Source organism: Condylura cristata, unplaced genomic scaffold (genome assembly GCF_000260355.1).
Source record: "Condylura cristata isolate star-nosed mole 26May11 unplaced genomic scaffold, ConCri1.0 scaffold00025, whole genome shotgun sequence".
Classification (NCBI taxonomy): domain Eukaryota; kingdom Metazoa; phylum Chordata; class Mammalia; order Eulipotyphla; family Talpidae; genus Condylura; species Condylura cristata.
In genome coordinates, this window is record NW_004567126.1 from 23145535 (window position 1) to 23170111 (window position 24577).

Consider the following 24577-nt stretch of genomic DNA (forward strand, 5'->3'; position numbering starts at 1 on the left):
AGTGTACTTCATCAGTCAGCCTGCTCTGTTCCCCACTCTATCTCTGGTGAATCCTCTCACCGCCCCTGCACCTCTGGCCTGTACCCATTCTGTATGCATAAATAAATAAATCTTAAAAAAAAGAAAAAGGAGTGACCTCCATTAATGAAATGAAATTCTGCTGAAAATTCTACTTTTGGACTCAAAGTGCAACTCTGCGCTGGGTCTCTAGCCTGTAGCCTTTCCTTCGGATTTTGGACTCGTCAAGCCTCCCCCATCACATGAGTTGTTATGAACTGAATTGTATCCCCACAAAATTCATATTGTGTTTCCAATCGCCAATACCTCAAAAGGTGACTCTATTTAGAGATAGTATGGTAAATGAGGCCACTTGGATGGCCCTATCCAATATAACTGGTGTCCTAAGAAGAGTACACTTGGACACAGATATGTATAAGCACAGAAGAAGCAGCGTGAGGATCAGGGAAAGGGAGCCATAGGGAAGTCCAGGAGAGACCTCATAAGAAATCAACCCAGTCTTGGGGTTCCAGCCCTGACTGTGAGAAAATCAGCTCCTGGTTCTAGACAGAAAATAAAGTTCTTTCAAGGAAGGTTATGGACAAAATCTAGTCCATGGTTTTGTGATGGCAGACTTGCACAAATATAGTGAATTGCAAACTCCAAGGGCCACAGCTCCCAGCTTAGCCCCTCACACCTGGTGTTATTAACTAAGTGGACTAGATTGGGGCTCCAGCCTTGGTGTCTACATCCCCTCAGTGACAATGCACTTCTGAAGACGCAGAGAGGAAGACACACTCGATAGTGTTGGTGGGGACAAAAATTGCAGAAAGGTATGTTTGGAGGGAATTTGGTATTAAGAATGGAGTGTGACTGACTCTGGGGCACCTAATACAATGCCTAATCAGTACTCAATAAAGGCTTTGAGTCAGTGACCAAGACAGAATTGGAAGATGGAATGAGTTTACTCTTAAAAAAAAATTGTTAAACCATACCTATACATGCCTCGAAGTTTCCTGAAAGAGGATGTTAACAATCTGAGGGGAGGGCACTAGGGCCAGAAGGCAGGTTTAGCTTTCACTGGACATCCATATATCCTCATCATAAATCACTCTGGCATTTCTCCTGGGCCATTCACTTGCTAGTTCACTAGGTATGTACACCTGAGCTGAATAAAAGGAGGCAGGGAGGTGTTGGGGGATGAGACAAGAGCGCGAGGAGAGTTTTTTAATCCACCATCCTTCCCCTCTAATCTCCCCACAGAAGACCCCCCACCAGTCTTCTGTTAAGGGTTGCGAGACCACCAACTCCAGTCTTCAAGAGCCGCTCCACAGCACCCAGAAGGAGCACAGGGTGACAGCATAGAGCCCCAGCACGACAAGGTAGCTTTGGAAGAGCAGTCGGTCAAAACGCTCCAGGAGGGCCAGCCTCCTGACCTCCTGTTGGTCCTCGTGGTCCCAGGTTCGGAAGTAATTGCTGATGGGTTGAAGTTGGGAACAGATTTCATTCAGAGTCCCTGACTGGGCCTGATGCTCTTGACCAGTGGGAGAGTCTGTGTGATAGACGAAAACAACCCTAGGTAAACTACTAAGACCCCCTGGACTTCCCACTGAAGCTGATGAGCTCATCTTTTGAGGAGACTTGTGGGTATAACTGGGCAGTAAGTTGGGTGAGCGCTGGGGGCCTCCACTCACTGAGAGGAGGCAAGGCAGTGGAAGCCTGGGAAACATGGCAGCTCTATTGCGTGTGTAGGGTGTCTGGGCACAACCCATCCAGGAGATTTTTTGAGCAAGAGGTCAGCACATATTGATTCAGTGGGAGCTGTAGGGTTTGAACGTTTCTTAAAATGTTTCACTTTATGCACCTGGAACCCACATATATAACACCGTGTGTGAGTGCACTTGTGTGCATGCGCCATGAGCATACCGGCACTCTAGCATTTTGAGTCCAGTGGCTCAGTCCCTCCAGGTAATTGATTGAAACTGAAAAATGAAACAACCTAGGGACCACTGAGGCCTGACCTCTACGCCAAGAAAGTCAACAAGAGAGGGTCTCAGTCTCCTGTAAATGAAATCCAGCCCAGGAGCTAAGAAATAGGGTGCTTCAAATTCACCCTGCCCAACCCGGCCTGGTTCTTCATTCGAGAGAACTGGTGTTGACAGTGACAGAGAAGACAGGGTGGGGGGATCAAGACTTCTCACAAACCTGTTACTCCCTCACGCTGGGTCCTGGGATCCATTCCTGGCCAGTCACTGTCAATGTTTCCTCGAAAGCACAAGATGGGTCGTTCCTTCCCGCTGCTACTCACATCATACAGGAATTTAACCAATACGATGGACTTAGATAAGCTGAGGACCAACAGGGCCATACAGACAGTGAAGAAGACTCCTAAGAGAAGCAACCAAAGGAGATGACATTAGCTAGAGTTTTCAGGGCGTCTCTCTCCTCTCCCAAATCTGAAATGTAACATCAGAGCTTTGACTGGAATGAAGAGGGCGCTGGTGATCGCGAGGCTGCTTACCAATCAGAGGAGTGCTCACGGTGCTCCTTGGCATCTCATCAGACATGTTGACGTTGAAGACGGTGTAGCCCACCAGCACACTTGTCTTGAACACAATCCTGGCACGGCAGGTGGGTGGGAGGTAGAAGCTCCCCAGGTCCACAAGCATTAGGAAAATGCTGGGGATCAGCAGGTTCACAATATGGAGGAGCGGGCGCCTGCGAATCACCACCTGGCCAGAGACAATAAGTGTGTTGAAAAGGGCTCTAAGCTGGAGGACTAGTGTTCAGCCAAACTCATAGCCAAGATCATGCCCTGAAGTCCCAATACTTTCCCATAACGTGAAGCCATGTACAGAGGCAGAAAATTATTTTGTAGTTTAGAAAATAGGGGGGAAGTGCTTTACATTTTATATAGACCTAATATTATTAATACGAACCTATCCTTCAGTTGCCTCTTGATGTATGGCAAGCACTGGGGTAGTATTTCAAATCCTTTTTATCTTTTTCAATTTTCATAACCATTTTATCAATAAGGAAACTGAGGTTCAAAGAGACAAAATTACTTTTCCAAACTCACTGGTGAGAAACTGCTTTAAAACCAGGTCTTATCAACAAATCTTTTTTTTTTTTTTAATTATTTCTGTGCAACATATTGTACCATTTAATTTTTAGTCTATCTTCTTACTTGGTGTGCAAGTACCTAAAAACCTGCACAGCAGTCAGAGTCTTGGCAGGGACAAATAGCACAATTAAGGTGGAAATCTGAGGTGAACATAAAGAGAATCTTTTGAGCTGGGCAGGGCATTAGGGAAACCACAAGAAGGAGGACTGGCCTTGGGGACTTAGGAGACTGAGGGACTTAGGAGACTCGTAATATTCCTGCCCTGGGGCTTGAAGGGGCCGAGGATTGTGAGTATGGCTGGAGCCCAAGGGGAGAAAGAGAGCTGTGTGGAGAGGCTGCTGGGTAGGAACTATGGCTTCCTCTTTGGAGACAGCCAGCCTGGAGGACCTCCACCAGGATGGGAGTGGAGAAAGAAGTCCCATCACTCTCCGCACCCCCTCCAATCTCTTACTCCTGCTCTCCTGCCCTCTACTGGCCACATACCTCAGGGGAATCAAGCTCTGCAGGACACAGGCGATGGTCCTAGGAGCACAGAGCAGAGGTGGGGGAGAGTGGAGCTGAGTGAGGGCCACCTCAAGACACCCAGCACACCTGCAGTGTGGCCGGGCATGCAGAGCTGCTGAGTGGCTTGGGCAGCTGGGAATCTGCATCTCAAAAAATCACTGACTATTGTCACTTGTTTATACCAAGCTTCTTGGAGATGTTGGCAGGAGCTGCCTTACATAAGCCTTGTCATCCAGGGGATGACAGGGCTGCTTCCCCACTAGACTGTGGCTCTTTTCAGGGCAAGAGCAGAAAGTTTTTTTTTTTTTTTTTTTTTTTTTAAGATTTATTTATTTGTACATACAGAACTGGGGTACAGGCCAGAGGCTCAGGGGTGGCGAGAGGATTCACCAGAGACAGAGCGGGGAGCAGAACAGGCAGATGGACGAAGCACACTGCTGAGGGGAGCAGCGGGTGGGTCAGGAGAGGTCTGCCACACCATGTGGTCACCTCCGGGGCAGGCGGGAATCGAACTCATGCGGAAGTGGCTTTAGCTTCTCAATGCAGTGCTTTAACCCGCTGCGCCACCAGGGAGGGCCAAGAGCAGAAAGTTTTTAAAACTCCTTCCTGGGCCCAAAATTCATAGTGGGTAGTCAGTAGAAGTTTACCAAACATGAATGTTATAACCCATTTGCTGTTGGATTTGGAAATAGATTAGGTTCATAGATTAGAAAAAAAATTACAGCTGAGCCCCTGAGTGGGAACAGCAAGGGGCAGGATGGGTGTGTCCCATCTCCTCCAACACCGAGTCCAGTGTTCTTTCTGCTCAACACAGACACAGCTATGCAACCAGACCTCTGAGCTGAGGTCAGGGCTTTTCTCCTACATCTCTCCTGCTCTGGAAGAAAATCACATTGAAATGAGCCAAGGTAGAGGGACAGAGGGGGAAGCCAGGCTGGGAGGGAGCAGGAGCTGCCCAGCCCTGGAGTCTGGAGCTCATCTCTGCTCAGTGGAGCTTGGCAGGCCAGAGGCATTGGTTGGATCGTAGTCAGGCTGTCGTCTTTCACATTAAGCATAATTGGCTGCAAATATCCAAACCAGAGCGACACTCACTGCTCTGCAATAATTTGGTTAAAACACATTCCCACCAAAGTGCAGTGAACAGGAAAAACAACACACTGAACGTCATGGACCTGTACCTCCACGGCTCCTTTGTCACGCTGTGACTCAGTGGCTTGGGCTGGGGGCAGCGGGGCGAGAGGCAAATGGCAGAGCCCGCTGGGCGTCTTGTACTGTGGACCCTCACCTGGGCAGGTGAGATGTGATCAAATAGAATTGGGGTCGGGAGCAACCTAGTCTGCTATCTCCAGACAGGAGGAGGAGGAACACCCCCCACCCTGCCAGACTTTGTAGTATGTGTGACATGAAGAAGATGAAAAGTACAAGAAGATCATCCCTAAAGGAAAGGACAAGCAGTCACGTTGGTGATGTGGAAAAAGCCAGACTTAGAGTTCCCGAGATCCTTGCTTCCAAGGGCCTCCTTGTCCTGTGTGAGAAGTTCAGCCTCTCCATGCCTTGCTTTTTTCCTTTTTTCTTTTCTTTTTTTTGAAAAGCCATTTACTTTTGCCTTGCCAAACATCTTGGGTGCAATTGAGATTACTGTTTTGTTCTTTAAATAAAATTCGTACGTAAATAGCACGTGCGGAGATGATGGCTGTAAAGAGACTTTCATCAGGAAACAGGGGTCAATGGAAATCTGGGCAAGAACTAAAGAGTGGACAAGCCCAGTCCCTCTGGTTCATCAGAACACACGTTCCGAATGTGGGGGGGCTGAGAGGTTCGGGGATTGTGGCGAGCACAGTGACATGACCATCAGGGTCCGTCTGCCTGAGACCTAATGTTCCCCTGGTGCCATTTTAAAATTCTTAATTTGTGAACAAGCATCCTGCATTCCCACTTTGCATTCGGTCCCTCTGGTCAGGAGGATGGTTCTCATTCAATAGCAGCAGTAACTGAAAGTACAGAGGATGCAGGTAGACGCAAAAGTAGACAGTTGGTTTCTGCTATAAAATAAAGCAGAAATCTCCCCAGCCTAGGTTTGGTGTACAAACTTGAAAAGCTAGAGAGACCCTCTCCTCACCACCTGCCAATCCATTCTCCTGCCTTGAGCAAGAATGTTCCCTAAGACAGGCCAAATAGTTACTAATTTTTTGTTTTATTTTATGAGAACCAAGGACCTGAAGTTTTCTTTAGGTTGACCTAGGGGCAATGTTAGCTGTAGACCAGACTAATTTTGTCCATTAGTCCCATGCAGCCTGAAGAAACTCTAATTTTATTACTCAGTTTTCAGAAATGTTTTGTTTTCATTATCTCATTTGATCCTCAAAGCCATTTGTTCCCTTGTTCAAGAAACTCTAACTTAGCATGAACAAAGTGCCAAGCACTATGCTAAATCCTGAACTTAGAACTGTTAACGGGACAGGTTCCTGCTCTTCCCTAACCCCACTCCCTTCTGTGTTGGGAAACCAGATTCTGGAGGTCTGTTATTCCACGAGTCTGATGGAGAGGAAGCTTGCTCAGTTTAGACCAGACCCAGAGTTGATACCTGATTTAGAAGTGAGCTATGGGACTGTTTAAGTTTTTACTTAGATATTTTGTTCTTAGAGTTGATGCTGGTATGTGTTAAGATGTTTGGGAATATTGGGGTAGGGTGAATGTATTTTGCATGTGAGAGGAACATGCCTTTTATGGGAGCCAGAGGGCATTCAACTGTGCCAAGTTAAAAAATATCCCACAATAGCACTCCCTGGTGGCGCAGTGGGTTAAAGCACAGCACTGAGAATCTAAAGCCGCTTCCGCATGAGTTCGATTCCGCCTGCCCCAGAGGTGACCACATGGTGTGGCAGACCTCTCCTGACCCGCCTGCTGCTCCCCTCAGCAGTGTACTTCGTCGATCTGCCTGTTCTGCTCCCCGCTCTGTCTCTGGTGAAGCCTCTCGCCGCCCCTGAGCCTCTGGCCTGTACCCCAGTTCTGTATGCATAAATAAATAAATCTTAAAAAAAAAATATCCCAAACTCCATATCCTTTCTGGAAGTTCAGAATGTGACCTTGTTTGGAAATAGAATCATTGTAGATGCAATTAATGAACATGAAATATGACTGGAAGGGGATGGGCCCTGAACCCAATGTGATTGGTAGCTAACAAAAGGAGACACAAAGGAGAAGGACCCTATGAGGATGGAGGCAATTGTTGGCATAATATGTTAAGAGACCACGGGATGCCAAGGATATTGGCAACCATCTAGAGTCAGGAGAAAGGCATGGAAGAGGTCTGTCCCTCTGAGTGCCCAGATGGAACCAGCCAACACCTTGGTTTCAGTCTTCTAGCCTCTAGATCTCCCAAAGAATAAAGTTCTATTGTTTAATGTCACCCAGTTTCTGGAACTTCATTAGTGCAGCCCCAGGAAACTAATACAGATGACTTGCCCCATAACACACAGTGGATGAATGCCAAAGAATGAATTGAAACATACTGGACTATGTTGAATAGTGTGCCGCCGCCATTATATAGGATTGGGAATATAGTTTCTGTAGTCAAATTGCCTGGGTATAAGTGCAGTCTCCCCCAGTCACTCTGTAATTTGGGGCAAGACACTTCTCTGCATCCAACACAACTGTCTATGAAATTGTGTAACTTAGAGGACCCACCTCAGAGAGATGTGACCATTATAGGTACAACATTCTTGAAATGGTGCCTGATGTGGAGTGGGGTCAATTTTGTGGTTATTGTTTCCCCTGGGTAGATTTTGAGGTCTGTGAAAGATCAGGAGCCTTGTTATGTCGTGCTTATGTCCCCAGCACTTCTCATTGAGCCTGCCCATGGTAAGAGCTCAAAAGATATCTGCTGAGCTGTACATGATGCTATTTTTAGTTTCCCTGGGGTAGGAGTGTAGAGTTAGTCCAAATGAAGTTCTGATATTGGGGTCGGCCCTCTGAGGGCTACCTCTCTGCAGGTCATTCCAGAAGCACTAATCCCTGCTTCCTCTGAGGGGCAGGTGCACCACCAGCTCAGCGAGACACTGGGCTCTACGGAACTGCCCTTACCTACAGCCCATCATTTCTAACGGACTAAAGGAGCCGGTGCCTTTAAATTCCCCAGAAAGGGAAGAAAAAGCACTTTAGTTTCAGTCCGTGTTCTCCATTAGACACCCTTCAGGTGTTAGCAATATTATGCCACAATTTCATTATCCATTAAAGCCAGGTAATAATAAGTACACAAAGGTATTTGGAGCCTATTGATGTTAATGAAAGAGATCAATCTAATTCAGAATGTGTGTGTGGAGAGCTCCTTGGAGATGGAATAGGCCCCAAGGTTAGTCTCTAATCGCCTCCTTGATGGTAGACCCCACCAGTACTCAATTTTGCATGACCGTCTTTATGACATAGTTGGAATTTTGACGCACAGACACACACTTTATGCAGAAGCCCATTTTCCTCCTCTCCCAAGCCCCTCCCAACATTCCCAATTCAGAAAGAATGGGCAAGTCGCTGTCAACTGAGGAAGAGCTTTGCACTGGAGTGAGTTTCTTGGATCTGGACCATAAGCGGGGCTGGCCTCACAGAAAGTCCATGCTTTCAGGGTGAGTTGAGTGATCCTAAAATCCTCTGTCCTGGTGGAGCTCAGAAGGATCTTCTACCAAACTGATGAGCAACATTCAATGAATAGCTCAAAACTCTACCCAGTGCCTCTTCCCCTAAAACCCTCTCCCCCATTTTCTAGTGGTCCTCTGTGGGCCTCCACCAAGGCTGAATGAAACTTTTACTCTGTGGTTGGGTACCCCTTAGTTCCCACAGGTGTCCACCTTTCCCAACTAATTGAGTTCTTAAATTTTATTCCTACTTCCTCCCACTTTGATCCTCATTCTTTAAATAGACTAAAATGTTTCCACACAGAAATCAAAGTCCACCCTCCTATCTCTGGTGACCAGCTATTCTGATCATGTACTGGAGGAAGTCTCCTGCCAGGGCTGCCAGATCTGGTATCTGGCTGCTCACAGACAAACTTATAAGCAGACAGGCCTGTGCTGGGGGCCAGGTAGAATGCTCATCCAATGTGTCAGTGTGTTTTGAGATAAACAATAGGGGTCTGAGAACTGGAAGAGATCATTGCAAAGGCAAAGGCAAACTTTTCCCTCAGGGAAAAGTTCCAGGAGCATGGAATTCTATCACTTCACGCCGGCACACGTCCACGAAAACCCTGCAAACGGAGAAGTAGCATGGCAGTGAGGAAGGAAAGGAAATGGACAGTGGCTCCTGAAAACCAGGGAAGCCGCACTTTCCTTAAATAACATTCCACACCTCTGTTCATCGTATTTAAAACTCAGTTTGGTATATTCAGATGTTTTATAATGATGCATGTCTAAAACTTCCATAATATAATACATTTAAAAATATGTAAATAAGGGATCCAGTATGTAGAAAATCTCTCTCTACTGTTGAGAGGGCAAATTAATATTTAGGTGAAGGGTGATGTGTAATTAAAAATAACAGCTGAGAAAGAGAGAGAGAGATGGAGAGGGGGAGAGAAAGGGAGAAAGAGGGAAAGAAAGAGAGCGAACATTCCTTTTTACCTGCCCGGTCTCTTGCCTTTGTCTGTCTCCTCGTGCAGTGTAGGTAATGGTGTGTGCAGTGTTCTCCGGAGTGCTTGGTAGGTGACTACATTCCACCTTGCACGTGCTACTCCCTCACATTTTCTTTTAATGTTCTCCATTATTCGGGCTGCATTAAAAATGTTTGTGGGCTGATATCTTTAAAATTAATGAGGTGTTTACTCTTAGCCAAGGAACTCAATGAAATTAAAAAAACTTCCCCCCCTTTTCCCTCACTAAAAAGAAAAAGTGGACAAACAGACCACAATGCAAGCTTTTCTATGTAAAACAAGCAAGCGGCATGAGCAAGAACCCACCCTTGGGAAGGCAGGAGTTGATTAGCTAGAACCCAGCTTTTTATGTAAGTCATATTCAAACCACAGCTGTTTCTTCGAAGTCCCTGTTTAACAAGAGCTTTGCTGGAAAGCTGCATTTAACCTGTTTAAACAATGGAGAGACATTTGTGCCCTCAATAATCGTCTATTTCACCACCATCACCTGCTGCCGTATAGACATCCTTCTTCAAAAGAATGCATCTACTGTGCAATTCTGATCCTCCTGGTCTCTACTTCTCAATCAGATCCGTAGCTGGCATAAAGCACCAACTCCAACCACCATTAGTGACTTCACATGGAAAATTCGAGCGGAATACTAACGATGTGAACCCACAGTTTGCACTGGCTGCAGACTATAGGTTAGGACAGTGTGTCAGGAAGGAAGAACAGTTGCTTTGGGGAAAGCAGTCCACTTGATCATTCTGCACCCTACTGACCTCCCCACACCCCACTTCTCATTCCCCCTCAGATCCCTACTGGACAAATTTTCCTGTGACCAATGCAGCCAAGAGCATCCCAGATGGATAGCTAAGGTTGGGTTCTCATAATTTCCTTTATGGGCAGCTATTCTTCCTGGTATGGACATCACCATAGTCTCTGAGAATCCTGCAGGTGATTCATCAGCTAACCTCTCCAAATATTTAAGTTAATAGTATGATAATTTTATACAACGGCATCTGGAATGCATTAATAATTTACTCAATTAAAAACAGAACAATCATGTTGAAAAAGCACTTTCTCCCAAATTTTTGTTGCTGTGTGAGGGTTTTCACTCTCACCCCCATGCTGGGTAGCAATTAGAAGTGAGAAAGTATTTCTGAAAGGTTAGAGGACACTGGTGGGGGTGGCTCAGACCTCTCACTTCTGAAAACCACTCTCTGTATATTCATTTGTGGAGTGTATATAAGGAGGCAGGGTCTGTGTCCTGACCTCTGGTCTCTAATTCCCAGAAAACAAGTGAATGTCCAGAGCCATCTGAATCAACAGTTCTTAGATGACAATGAATGAGAACATGTGATGAAGCGCTTCCTCAGTCCAACAGAGAAGGCCACAGAATGTGGAGAAGTGTACCACAGGGATGGAAAGGAGAAGCACCTACATTAAACTGAATCTGGGCGAAGTCTCCAGTGCTGCTGTGCAGGATGTTGTATGTTGAGGATACAGAAAGAAGTTCCCACTCGCTGTCATTCAAAAATGCCTTTTTGTCATGCTTAATGTCGTCTTTGCTCCTCAGGAAGGCCAGGTCTACATCCTCCACTGAAAAACAGCAGAAACAATAGTTTCTTCCTTCGCCAGTGACACTAACAACTATCTACTTTCCAACTTCTGATTCAGGTCTTTCCTTTCACTCTTGCTCCCAAGCACATGGTTTCACTCATTTGAATTAAGAATAGAGGTGTGAAGTAAAACCTTTATAGGTTTTTGGATTTGAATTTTAGGGGTTGAGTCCATTATCTGTAGATGGTTGAAGCCAGCCCTATAATGTAGATAATATTCTCAATGGCAGTAGAAACCTACCATTTTCTTCCCATACCAAGAGTAGCAAAGGACTGCTTACCTGGGCATAGCACTGCACTTGAATTATAGCAAGAGCCAAATAACTGTAAAAATATTTATATTTTTATAAAATCAATTATGTTCAAAAGTGAAATGGACTTGAGGGATGCCATAATATAATTTTATCTGTGTGTGGCAGCCTAGCATGACTGTTTCCAGCTAATGGACTCTACCTGTCATGGTTTACCTGTATGTAGAATGCTATTGAAGGTCAGGCTACAATTCTGGACATCAAATGGAAAAGCGTATGTCTCTAAACTGCATGCAGAGACTACTTGGATAGGCCTGGAGTTTTTAACGGTCCCAGATGAGTTCACATACACATAGGGAAGATCAGGTGCTCTTTCACTGTCCACACTATATAAAACAAAAGTAACCTTGTTATTCCAATACATCAACAGAACCAGTTATGGGACCATGACACACAAGATAACACTAGAAGTACAAAAAAGAGGCATGTTTCCTATGAGACACAAGATAACACTAGAAGTACAAAAAAGAAGCATGTTTCCTATGAGATAGGTGACCCAGAAAAAACAGGCTCGTAAGTTAACTCACCTGCTACTGTTAAATCACAAGCATGAGTAACTTCAAGCATTAAGTAATCAAAGCTGTCCTAAATGATGTCAATTCATGTTACTTCTTACCTCAATATTCTCAACAATATTGTTTAGATATTTAGAAAGAAAAAAAAGGCAACAATAACTAAAAAAGCAGCAACTTACTTGAATATTCTAAGCAGTCTATACCCACAGAAATATACCCAAACACACTTACAACTCATTAATGATGATATCAGGAGCCCAGATGGCACTTAAAGGTAGAGAGATCTCTCTAATATCATCAAACAAACTGGTGTTCCAAGACAAAAACTCATCATCCCAAACCTGTTAAGAGTAACCAAAAAAGAAATTTATCAAAATTGACCACACCAATGAGATGAAGAAGTAGCTGGACCAATAATCCAATCGACCAGACTGTTCGTATTATCTGTTAGGGGAGAGAACTACCCATCCAAATCCCAAAGATGGTAGCTCCATGAGAAATCATGGATTCTAACAAATTACATCTGCTGCAAGTTTAAGGAAACATAAACACAAAGTTAGTATTTATTCTTTAGAGTAATTACATTTTGCAACAGATAGAGATCAGAAGTTCAGCATGCATGGGAAGAAATAATCACTTACCTCACGGTACCATACACTTGTTTTTAATTTTTGATTCTGTGCATCCTGCAAAGCCAAAAAGAAAACACTCATCAAATTTTAAAATGTCAGTAAATCAAAGCCCAATTCAACTGTATGATAATTCAGAGGAAGAAATTAAAATCTAACTGAATGATGCTAATTTTGAAAGTATTACCTTGACTTTTCAATATCTGAATAGTCTGTCTCTATTTATCACACAGATCTGTCGCTATGAGCTTTCCTATATGTCTATGCCAAATGGTATTTTGATTGTACTTGACATCATGACTGATTTGCTAATATCTTTCCCACTTTAATTAGTTACTCTGCCATTAATTAGACTAAAATATGATATGGAATCTTAGCCAATTCTGGGCTAAAATGTAAAACCAAGCCTTTATTTGTAATCAAGATATTGTCATAATCTTCCCATGAATGTTATCTCAATTGCTATTGGCAGTCATTGCTGTTAAGCTACCATTGTTTGGATTTTGATGCTTATAAAACAGAGTGAATGAGCTTAATGTGAATGAGATAAATTTTGATGATATAAATGGATATGATGTCTTGTGTCTGTAATGAGTCAGTGATTTTTTGAGACTCCCTAAACAACCACACACAAAAAAACTCCTTGCTATTTTTTTCATATCTAATCTAGTAAAAACACTACAAAACCACTGTGTTCATAGGGATTAAAAGGAAAAATCTCACACCATATACAAACATTAACACAAAATATAGCCTAACTCTTAAATGTAACAGCTAAAACTATAAATCTCTTAGAAAAACCATAGGAGTAAAATTTCATGACATCGAATTAGGCAATAGTTTCTTAGACATGACAGTATAAGCATAAGCAACAAAAGAAAAACTTAATGGGACTTGATCAGAATTAAAAATGTTGTACTTTGAAGGACACAGTCCAGAAAAAACAAATTTTTTTTCCCAGCACAATTTATTCAAGAGACTTTCTTTCTTTACTGTATGTTCTTGGTTCCTTTGCCATAAATAAGTACACCTATGTGTATGGGTTTATACCTGACCTCTCAATTCTGTACCATTGATCTATGGACATATTTTCATCCAACACCAATGCCATTTTTATTATTATAGCACTGTTGTATAATTTAAAGTCAGGGAATTTGATACTTCCATTCTTGTTATTTTCCCTCAGGATTACTTCAGCTTTGGGAGGTATTTTGTGTTTCCATACAAATTATATAATTTTTTGTTCTACTCCCATGAATAATGCTATTGAGATTTTGCAAGGGATTGCACTGTATCATTATATTCCTTTAGTTAATCAGCCATTGAAGCAATGCATATTCTTCCAATCCATAAACATGGAATACTGTTTTCCATTTATTTATGTCTTTTATTTCTTTCAACACTGCCTTACAATGTTCATAATACGGGTCTCTCACCAACTTGGTTAAATTTATTCTTAGGTATTTTTTTCTTTTTAGTAAATGGTATTTGTTTCTTAATTTATAATGCCAAATGATGAAACTAGCCCACTGTCTAACACCATACATAAAAATTAATTCATAATGGACTAAAGACTTGAATATAAGATTTGAAAGCATAACATAAAGAGAAGAAAATGTAGACTGTAAATTCCTTAACATTGACCTTAGATGTGTTTTTGGACATTTGACTCCAATAAGGGAAACAAAAGCAAAAATAAACAAATAAGACTATGTTGAGCTAAAAGATTTTTACAGTGAAAGTGAAAGAAATAATTACCAAAATGAAAAGGTAACCTACTAAATGGGAATAGATATTTGCAAGCCATACACATGACCAAAGTGTTAGTATCAAAAAGAACGCATAAAACAACAAAACAACCTGATTAAAAATGGACATAAAATCTGAGCTGACAATTCACCAAAGAAGACATACAGATGAACAACAGGCACATAATAAGATGTATATCATCACATATTATCAGGGAAATGCGAAACAAAGCTATCATTCGTATCTGTTAGAATGACTATGACTAAAAAAATAAATAAACAGCAAGTATTGGTGAGGATAAAGAGAAAAGGGAACCCTTATGCACTGTTGGTAGGAATATAAACTGATGCAGTCACTGTGGATAATAGTGTGGATGTTATTTTAAAAATTACAAGTAGATCTACCACTACTGAGTATTTACTCAAAGAAAACAATAACACAAACAGGAAGAGATATTTGCACCCCTATGTTCACTTCAGCATTATTTATAATATCCAAGTTATGGAGATAACCTAAGTACCTACTGATGGATTAATGGATAAAGATATATGTGATATGTACGGTAAGAGAGAAAATTACACATATATGCGATGGAATACTACTTGGCTATGAAAAACAAAATCTTGCCATTTATGATAACATAGAGGGATCTTAAGTGTATATCCTAAATGAAATAAATCAGATGGAGAAATAAAAACAATGTATGAGTTCATTCATAAATAAACAAAGCAAGTGAGCAAATAAAATATAGTAAAACAAAAAAAATCTCTTAGATACAGAGAACAGATTGATGTAGAGGTTCAGAGGTGGAGGAAATGGGAAAAGGGTGTCAAATGTATGACAGTGAATACAAACTAGAATTTTGGTGGTTGATCATGATATTAAATGCATATGTTGAATTATAATGCTGTAACCCTGAAACATAAAATGTTATAAATTGATGTTACTACTATAAAAATTATTTAAAAAACAAAGCTCTATTTGTTGACAGTGGGAGAAAGAAAAAGTAAAAAAACAACCCACATAATAGGAGAAAATCAGATCTGGCAAAGGACTTATACCCATAACATTTAAATAACTCTTGCACTGAACAATAAAAATAGCTCAATTTAAAAATCGGCAAACAGGGACACAATCAAGAGAGTGAAAAAGCAACTCATAGACTAGAAGAAAAAAATTGTGGCTAATATGTCTTATAAGGGGCTAATATCCAGAATATTTAAAGAATTCCTATGCTCAAAATAGAATAAAGACAATTAAAATATGTACACAAGATGTGAATAAACACTTCTTCAAAATTGATATACCTATGACCAAGGAGCACATGAAAAGTTGTTCAACATCAATGCTACACACCAAATTGTCCTTTCCAAAATTCATTTGTGATTGTATTTGAAGATAGGGTGTTTAGTGGGTAATTAAGGTTAAATATGATCACGAGTGTGGACTCTAATACAATAGGACTGGTGTCTTCAGAAGAGGAAGCGAGGACCCTTCCTGGTGGCACAGGGGATAATGAAGCTACCCACAGCCACTCCTGGCCAGGGAGGTGCAGCAGACGTCTCCTGTCTCAGCCGCTACTTGTCAGTAGTGTATTTCAGTAGGTCTTCCTATTCTGCACTCCATTCTGTCTTGGGTGAATCCTCTCTCACATCCCCCGCCATAGCTCTGGCCTGTACTCCACTTTGTATACATAAATGATTTTTTTTTTTAAAGAAGAGGAAGAAAAAAAAATCTTTCTCTCTCTTCTCCACGTAAAGACACAATAGGTAGGTCACTTCTGGAAACAGCAGAAAAGCTACACCATGAACTTTGCTAAGAACTCTGAGCTTCAATTTTCCAGCCTCCAAATAAGAGCAGTCATTTTCAGTTGGCTAAGTCACTCAATCTACGGTGTTTGTTATGGGGGTCTGAGCTGACTAGGACAATCACTAATCATTAGGGAGATGCAAATCAAAACCACAATAAAATACTACTTCATACTTATTAGGATGGCTACTGTTATATTTTTTATGGAAATTTTCTAACTACACTTACTAATTTCTAGCATAACTCCACTGCTAAAGAACATATTCTGTATAATTTAAATTATTCTAATTTTCTTGAGAATTATTTTAAGGCCCTACACATGATTTAGTTTGGCAACTACTCCATGTGGTTTTGAGTGTTTGATTGTACTGCTATTATTTGCTGTTTAATTTATATCAATTAGTTCTTTTTTGTTACTTGTACTCTGTAAATATTTTATATTCTTACTGCTAGTTTATTGACTATTAGTTACCAAGAAAGGTGTTAAAATCTTGAGTTCATAAATCTTCTTTCAAATTTATTTTACATATATAAAATTTTGAGACAATTGTGTTAGGTGCATTTAATCTTAAAATTGCCTCATGACTCTGTGAGTGATCTCTTTTAGAATTTACAAATGTCTCTAACAATGTTTTATTGTAAAGTCTACTTTGCCTTACCTTTGAGGACGGCTTTAAGGGAAAAAAAGTAAAACAGAAAATAACAAGTGTAATGAGGATGTGAAAAAACTGAAACACTTGTGCACTACTGATGGGAATATAAGATGGTGCAGCTGCTATGGAAAGCAGAGTGGTGATTCCTAAAAAAAATAAAAATAAAAATAGAATTACCATATGGTCCTGCAAATCCACTCATCTGGTATATACCCAAAAGAATTGAAAGCAGGCACTTGACAGATATTTGTACACCCATGTTCTCAGCAGCATTATTCACAATAGTTAAGAGATGGAACTAACCCAAGTGCCTATCAATAGGTGGATAAACAAAGAGTAATACACACATATATGTATGTGTATACATATATATGTATATTATTTTTCAGCTTGAGGAAGAAAACACATTTCGACATATGTTACAACATAGATGAACCTTGAGGACATTATATTAAATAAGATTGTCAGTCACAAAAGGACAAATACTAGATGATTCCACTTATATTAGGTACCTAGGAAGTCAAATTAATGTAGACAAAAAGGAAAATGGTGGTTGTCAGGGTAAGAGAAATTGTTATTGTTTAATGGGTACAGTGCTTCAGTTCTACAAAATGTAAAGAGGTCTGGAAATGAACAGTAATGATGATTGTACAATTAAAACACACTGAATGGCATTGAATTGAATGCTTAAAAAATGGTTAAGATGACAAATTTTATGTTAACATGTATTTTACTACGCAAAAAAAAAAATGTTCTAAAATGAGAAAAGAACTTGGATATTTCTCTAAAAGAGATATACAATATGCAGATAGAAAGATGCTCAACCTTATTAATGATTAGGAAAATGAAAATCAAAACCACAATGAGAAACCACTTCATCCCAATAGGGTGGCTAAAATGAAAAATCAGAAAATAGCAAGTGTTGATGAGGAAGTAAAGAAATTGGAAACTTCATACATGCTAACAGGATGATAAAACAGTATAGCCACTTTGCAAAAACATTCTGATAGTTCCTCAAAAAGTTAAACACAGAGTTACCATGATTCAGCATTCTGTCCTAAGTATATAATCGAGAGGATTGAATGTATCCAGCCAAGAGAATTTAAAACGTAAGTTCTCATATCTACGAAGAAAACTGTACAGGAATGTTCCTAGTTACATTTTTCATAGTAGGAAAAAAGAGGGAATAAAACAAATGTCTACCAACTGATGAACTGCTAAATAAAATGTGGTATATACATTAAATATTACTCATCAATTAAAAGTAATGAAATATGATCTACCATATGGCCCTGCAATTCCACTCCCAGGGATCTACCCAAAGGACACAAAAACATTAATTCAAAAATATACATGCACCCCTATGCTTATTGCAGCACTACTTACAATAGGTAAATCCTGGAAACAACCCAAATGCCCAAAACTAGATGACTGGATCAAGAAGATGTAGTGTGTGTGTGTGTGTGTGTGTGTGTGTGTGTGTGTGTATAATAAGATTCAGCAACCAGAAAAGATAAACTCATGCCATTTGCAGCAACATGGATGGAGCTGGAAAGGATTATGCTCAGTGAAACAAGTCAGAAGAAAAATATTGAATGGTTTCATTTATAAGAGGAATTTAAGAGAACCAAGTAAGACGGGGGTGGGGGGTGGGGGTTGTATTGTTATTACAATACGAAACACAACAAAACAATACAAACAGACAATTATAAACCATAGAGATCCTACAGGGGAGGGGAACAGAGAGGGATCAGAAGGAGGGACGAATATGGGGGGCTATGGCGATGACAGGAGGGGGAAGGGAGAAGGGAGAGTAAACATTGTTATAAAAGAACAATAATGTAAATAGACATATAAATTTTTTTGAAAGTAATGAAATACTTATAGATATACAACATGGATGAACCTTCAGAGCATTGTACTAAGTGGAAGGAACCAGTTAAGAGGCCATTTATTGCATAACCCCACTTACTTGAAACATCTAGAATAAGCAAATCTATGGAGACAAAAATTACATTTCTGTTTGCCTTGGTTTGGTGGGGGTAGAGGGTGAGGGTTGCCAACTGAAAATGGTATGGGGTTTTCTTTTTGAAATAATGAAATCTTCTGAAATCAGGTAGTGTGATGACTGAGTAACTGTGAATACACACACACACAATACTGAATTGTATACTTTAAAATTTACATTTTAATAAATTACATATTAATAAAACTGATATTTAAACAAAAGAAAGGAAAAGGGAACTTAAAAAGATACTTTTAGGAAGTTTGTAAGTAAGGCAAACTACTGATGAATTCTCATTGAACTCATGTTTTCCATTCCTTTCCATGCAATTCATCACTAAAAACTGCAGCCTTAGAAGAAAACCAGAGGAATGAAAAATTTAAGATGAAGGCATAGGAAATAAAATGCTGCTGACTTAGGATCAAATCTAATGAGTATTTTTTTAAACTATTTAGTACAATACCAAATTTTAGTAAGATAAAAGAATTTGGGAAGTTCATGGCATAAAAACAAACAAATTTCCATTTCCCACCCCTGAACAGTGAATATTAAATTATTTAATCAGGCAATTATGACATCACAGAAAAAATAAATTCTTGTGCATCAAGTCAAGGTTACCACTCTGAAAAACCCAGGTTGGGTGAAAGGTATAGAGATGCCTTTGATACTTCATCCATGCAGATGGTGTGCTTGGAATTGTGTGGCACACCGGCCATACATCATTTGAAAGAGAAAACAACAGCTTTCCAGGTTAAAGTCCCCCCAGTCAAGAAAAGCAAGTTGCTGGTGAGTAAGATTTCTTCAGTACCTTGAGAAAGAATAAAGTATTGTGAGCAGATATGCAAGCCCTGTTCTCGTGACTCAGCAAAAGCCAGTCTGAGTCAATCTGTTCTACAGATTTTTATGGACTTCACATAGATACTTGGAAAAGATAGGATTTAAGGCAGTATACAAAATAAAAGACTGAATTCACAAGTATATTTCCCCTAGGAACATCTTGAGGGAGATACAGAGAGGACTCCCAGTCAAGATAGATTCTGCAGGGGTTCTGGCAGTGACCTCTATTGAGGAGGTCAGGGTTAGGTGATGAACTACCTTCCAAGTTTTATCAGCTGTGAGATCCTGAAATAGATCATGTCTCACCCACTGCAGGACAAAAGACTCAGTTATAAGATTGGTTGCAATCTTATAAGAGTTCCCCACAAATTGTGTATCTAAAACACAATTTATCTTACTAGAAAAAACAGCTGTTAACTATTCTTTCACTACAAATATACTTTTACATCTATGCAACGTCCTGACAGTATCACTGCAAGCAGAGATATGAATGGATCTTGCTAACTCAGGCATGTTGCTTGGGAGAGTGTCTCCATATTTTTGATGTTTCACTTTGACTCTCATATATCCAGCTGATTCTTATGAACTGCCAAGTTGCTACTTTAGTTTTTCTCTTTTCATCCATTGTTTTGTCATGATTACATGTACAAGTGTTCATTTTTTCCTAACATCTTATGGGGGTGATTGGGAGAATTTGTCATTTGGTCTTAGAGAATACAATGTCAAAAAGGAGTTTGAAGCTAAAACTGAAATCTTTTTTTGTCAAAGGAAGCAACTTTCTCAATGCCAGCTGGTGAACATAATTGGTTCTCTGGTGGCATTATTCACAGCTTTTCACTCTGTGTATCTCTCACTCCTTTTCTTTAGATACCTTCCATCTTGCTTGTTAAAAGCAAAGGATATTTCAGAGAATTGGAATTCATTAGTCTTCCTAACAGAGGGAGTCTATTTAGATCTAAATTGGTGGTTAGCAAATATACAGATAATTCCCGCACATTCTTATTTATCTTTCCCAGTTCTGAAGACTATAGAAACAGATGCCTCAACGTCTGGCTGGTAGGCTCTAGTCAATGGACTGGAATACAAAGGTATCTGGGATTCGGAATTGACAAAACTCAATAGAAACAAATTGAGACTCTTCACTGTTGAGTAGATTATCTCTATAATCAGATTTCCCTAAGGTACTCATAATACCCAGAAATTCTAAGACCAGACTGTAGTCTTTCATATAAACAAAGCAGGAGGCAAAACATTATAATGGAAGTGAGGTGCCTTGAAAGCTGGGCTGAAAGCTCTTCTTGCAAACAAAAGTTGCCAGCAGCTCAGCTGTTAGCAGAAATGCTTCCAACAAGTTATCTATCCACACTGGGAGTGTCCTTATCTGAGCAGACTCTATGAGCAATTTTATTCAGACTTTTAAAACTGATCCTGCCTCTGGAACGAACTTAGTCTGCCGGAATGCAACAGGGGCATTTGCCAGCATCTTAGACTAATTCATTCCTAAAGACAATCCTAGAACAGATACTTACATAGTTTAATTAATGAATCAGACAAATCTCTATGAAGTATCTTTAAAGTAAGATATACTGTGTTCCATACTGTGAAAACTGTGAATATGAATAAGAAATGCCTTCCTTCAAGTAGCTTTTTAACAAATTAGGGTATATGACATTTTAGCAGGTGATTATCTGCATTAAGAAATACAAGACTTCAATGGATTTAAAGGAAGGAGATAATATTGTCAGCTTGGAGAATTGTGAGAAATTTCTTATAGGGACTAAAGTTTTAGAGAAACAATATTTTGTAGAGGGAAAATGAAGAAGACAATCAGTGGCAGAAATAGAATGAATCATATATAGGCAGGAAATGAGAAATGAGAAGTTCATGATGGTATTGACTGCAAGGTTAAGACAAGGTTAAGACAGCAGCTAGGAATAAAACTACAGGAATAAAATATAATTTTTTTTTTCAGATTTTTGAAGGAAAATTTGCTCTACCCGAGATATATCTAACATGTTCTACTAAAAATTAACATGTTCTACTAAAAAATAATACATGCAACAAAAGTGGGAAAATACATTTAAGAACAATAATGATATTCTACTTACCTATTATAAGAAATCTGATTTTATTTTCTTTTATCAGAGTAACAAAAGTTAGCTTAAAAATTTCAATCTGAGACAGGTTTCCCAAGGGAAGATTTTAATATAAAGACTTTACTCCTTTTCTATATTTACCTCCAAATGAGCCTCCAATTACACTTTATCTTAATCAATATGAAGTAAGAAAGTAGAAGGATGGAGACGGCCAAAGTGGTTTTAACTCTTTACTCAAGGTTGATTATGTATCTCTGCCCTCGGGCTTCACGTGCCATAGTTCATACCATTTGTCTATTCAACAGGCACACTTCCCATTGGACAAAGAAATAACACTTCACATAATCCAGTAATAATAACTCATGCACAACTAAGTAGTAAGAACCAATATCTCTTACATAGGTGAATATATAGCGACAGGAAATTAAGTTTCAGAATTCTAGTTCAATATCCAGTATTTTTTGTTTTCTGAAGTATGGTGCAGACAGTAGGTATTTTGTGGTGGGAGTGTTATGGTAACTATACCTGACAGGGTAGATTCTATACTGTCAAAACACTACCGAGGCTATAAAACAATAAGACTTCAACAACAACTAATAAATAATAACAATAAAAGAAAGCAATTTAAAGGCATTTTTCACTGGAGTTTTGTGTACAACTAGGCCTTTTGGTATAGAGATAGGCATTTCATGGCATTTTTTTCATGCTTCAAGGCAAATTTCTGGCATTTTTAAAAACATTACTTACTAAAATTTTAGGCCTAGTATACTTTAGTGTGAGTGAGAAAATAAAGCTGAAGAAAATTAAATTAATTGCTAAAAGGGGTTAGTTGCTAAAAACTTAAACTGGCTGCTAAAATTTTTGTGTACATTTAAATATGAAGAAGCAATGACTAAGGTTTATTCAAGTTGAAGGAAAATTGTGCTGAAGTAAAATTTTGCCTCAGACAAAAATAATTTAAATATTGTTATAACAATTATACTTTCAACTCTAAATTACTTTTCATCAGTATTGATACCTAGTGGTCAATAAAAACAACAGCAAAAAAACCAAACCCAGCTCTATGATTCACAAAATAACACTATGCTGTCAACATAAGAAAACACCTCTTTATGATATAAACTTATTTTAACCAAATATATTAAAACTAACAATATGGTATTATGGATTATATAGTAGATACAGGTGTAAAGAAAATGAAGAGATAAGTAGTACAAAGGACAGGAGATGGATGAATGCAATTTTACTGTTCCAGGATTTAATTTTTTGTATTGTGATATGATTGACATGTAACATTATATTAGTTTTAGGTGTACACCACAGTGACTTGATATTTCATATCAAATTGGCTTTAGTTCAGTGGCTACTTCAACAAATATATCAGCTTTCAATCACCCTCACAATATTTATATATATTATGAAATGATCATCATTTAAGTCTAGCTAACATCCATTACCACATAAAGTTATAGTTCTTTATAGACTAGTTTATTTTATGTGATATGCAATAATAATAATCTTAAGTATTAAGTTCATTGTGAATAAAGAAATCCCCAAAATAACATCTAAAAATTAATTCAAACAGGATAGCTAAAAAATAAAATCATTAGAGAAACTAAGAATATTTTTTCAAAATTAATTTACCAAAAATAAGGCAGGATAAGAATAAAAAAAAAAGATGGGACAACTAGAAAACAAATAGAAAGATGGTATTATTAAACAGACAGAAAACTTCAATCAAAATGCATAATTGGCAGATTAAAAGAGCAAAATCTCAGACTACTACTAAACAGTATAAAGGAGGAACTACTTGATACACACAACTTCGATGATATTGAACAATAAAGCTGATCTGAAAAGTAACATACTTTATGATTCCATTTTGTTTAATATTCTTGAAATGATATTATAAAGATGAAGGAGTGTTATTATTTGCCAGGGGTTAGAGAACTGAGAAGAGAAATTGTTGTGGTTATAAAAGGACAGTACCAGAGAGCCCTATGGTGATGGTTCCACAAACCTACACATCTGATGAAATCACATGGTACTACTCACACACACAAATAAGTACACATAAAACTAGGAAAATATGATTAAGCTCTGTAAATTGTCAATATTCTAATATTGATACTATACTATATTTATGCAAGATTTTTATATTGAGGGAGAGATTAGTTAGGTGATGTTGTACAAAACTTCCTTGTAAATTTATTTGCAATTTCTTGTACATGTATAATTATTTCAAAATAAAAGTTCTTTAAAAAGTACAAGACCCAACTAAAAATTTCCAAAAATGACTTAGAATACAATGTCACAGGCAGATTGAAAAAAATGGTAATTTATATAGAAAAAATGAGCATAAGAAAACCTTCAAGAAAAAGAAAGGCATTCGTGATAAAAGGATATGTCATTAAGGAGACATATCATCCTAACTGTACTAAGAGAGCAGAAAACAGACAAATCACTAGTATAGCTGGGGATTTTGACACTTTTCTCTATGAAATTAATATAACAACTCAACAAAAAGTTTAAAAGCCATAAAAGATTTTAACAGTTCTATCAAATGCTTTTTATTGATATTTATATAACAATACACTCTTTGTTCAATACTATACTGGAGGTTTGTGCCACTGAAACAGGCAATAAAAGGAATAAGGATTAGAAAGAAAGTAGTAAAGCTGTATTTATTATGTTCATTTACATAGATAATCTGAAAGATGCAATGCTATTTCAATTAAAAAAAAAAAAAACCTGAAAGAATCTACCAAAAACCTCTAAAACAAATAGAAGATGTCAGAGTTAAGGGACCCAAGGCCAGTAAGTACAAATTAGTTGTTTTTGTGGATACTAGCAACAAACAGATTCAAATTTAAAATGCCATTTATAATGCATCACAATATGAAATACTTAGGAATAAATTAAATATGTGCAAAACACCAAAAACTACAAAATGTTATGATGAAATTAAAGAACTAAGCAAATAGAGAACTACACTGTGTTTATGGATTGGAAGCCTATTGTCATGAGGCTCATTCTCCTCAAATTTATCTAAAGATTTGATACAGCCCCAATAACAATATCAACGTCAACAATGTTTTCATAGAAACGG

General features: G+C 38.9%; 1 protein-coding gene across 1 annotated transcript in view; it reads right to left on the bottom strand.

Moving 5' to 3' along the window:
* Positions 1 to 1260: 1260 nt before the first annotated feature.
* The window catches only part of HTR3B (5-hydroxytryptamine (serotonin) receptor 3B, ionotropic), a 30855-nt gene continuing 7538 nt past the window's right edge, over positions 1261 to 24577 (bottom strand). Inside the window, exons 3-9 of the mRNA XM_004688839.2 lie at positions 12332 to 12376; positions 11922 to 12031; positions 11332 to 11501; positions 10687 to 10844; positions 2519 to 2729; positions 2203 to 2385; positions 1261 to 1549 (exon numbers count right to left, since the gene is read on the bottom strand). Of these exons, the coding sequence (XP_004688896.2) occupies positions 1314 to 1549; positions 2203 to 2385; positions 2519 to 2729; positions 10687 to 10844; positions 11332 to 11501; positions 11922 to 12031; positions 12332 to 12376 (1113 nt within the window). The 3' untranslated portion in view covers positions 1261 to 1313. The remainder of the gene's footprint in view (positions 1550 to 2202; positions 2386 to 2518; positions 2730 to 10686; positions 10845 to 11331; positions 11502 to 11921; positions 12032 to 12331; positions 12377 to 24577) is intronic.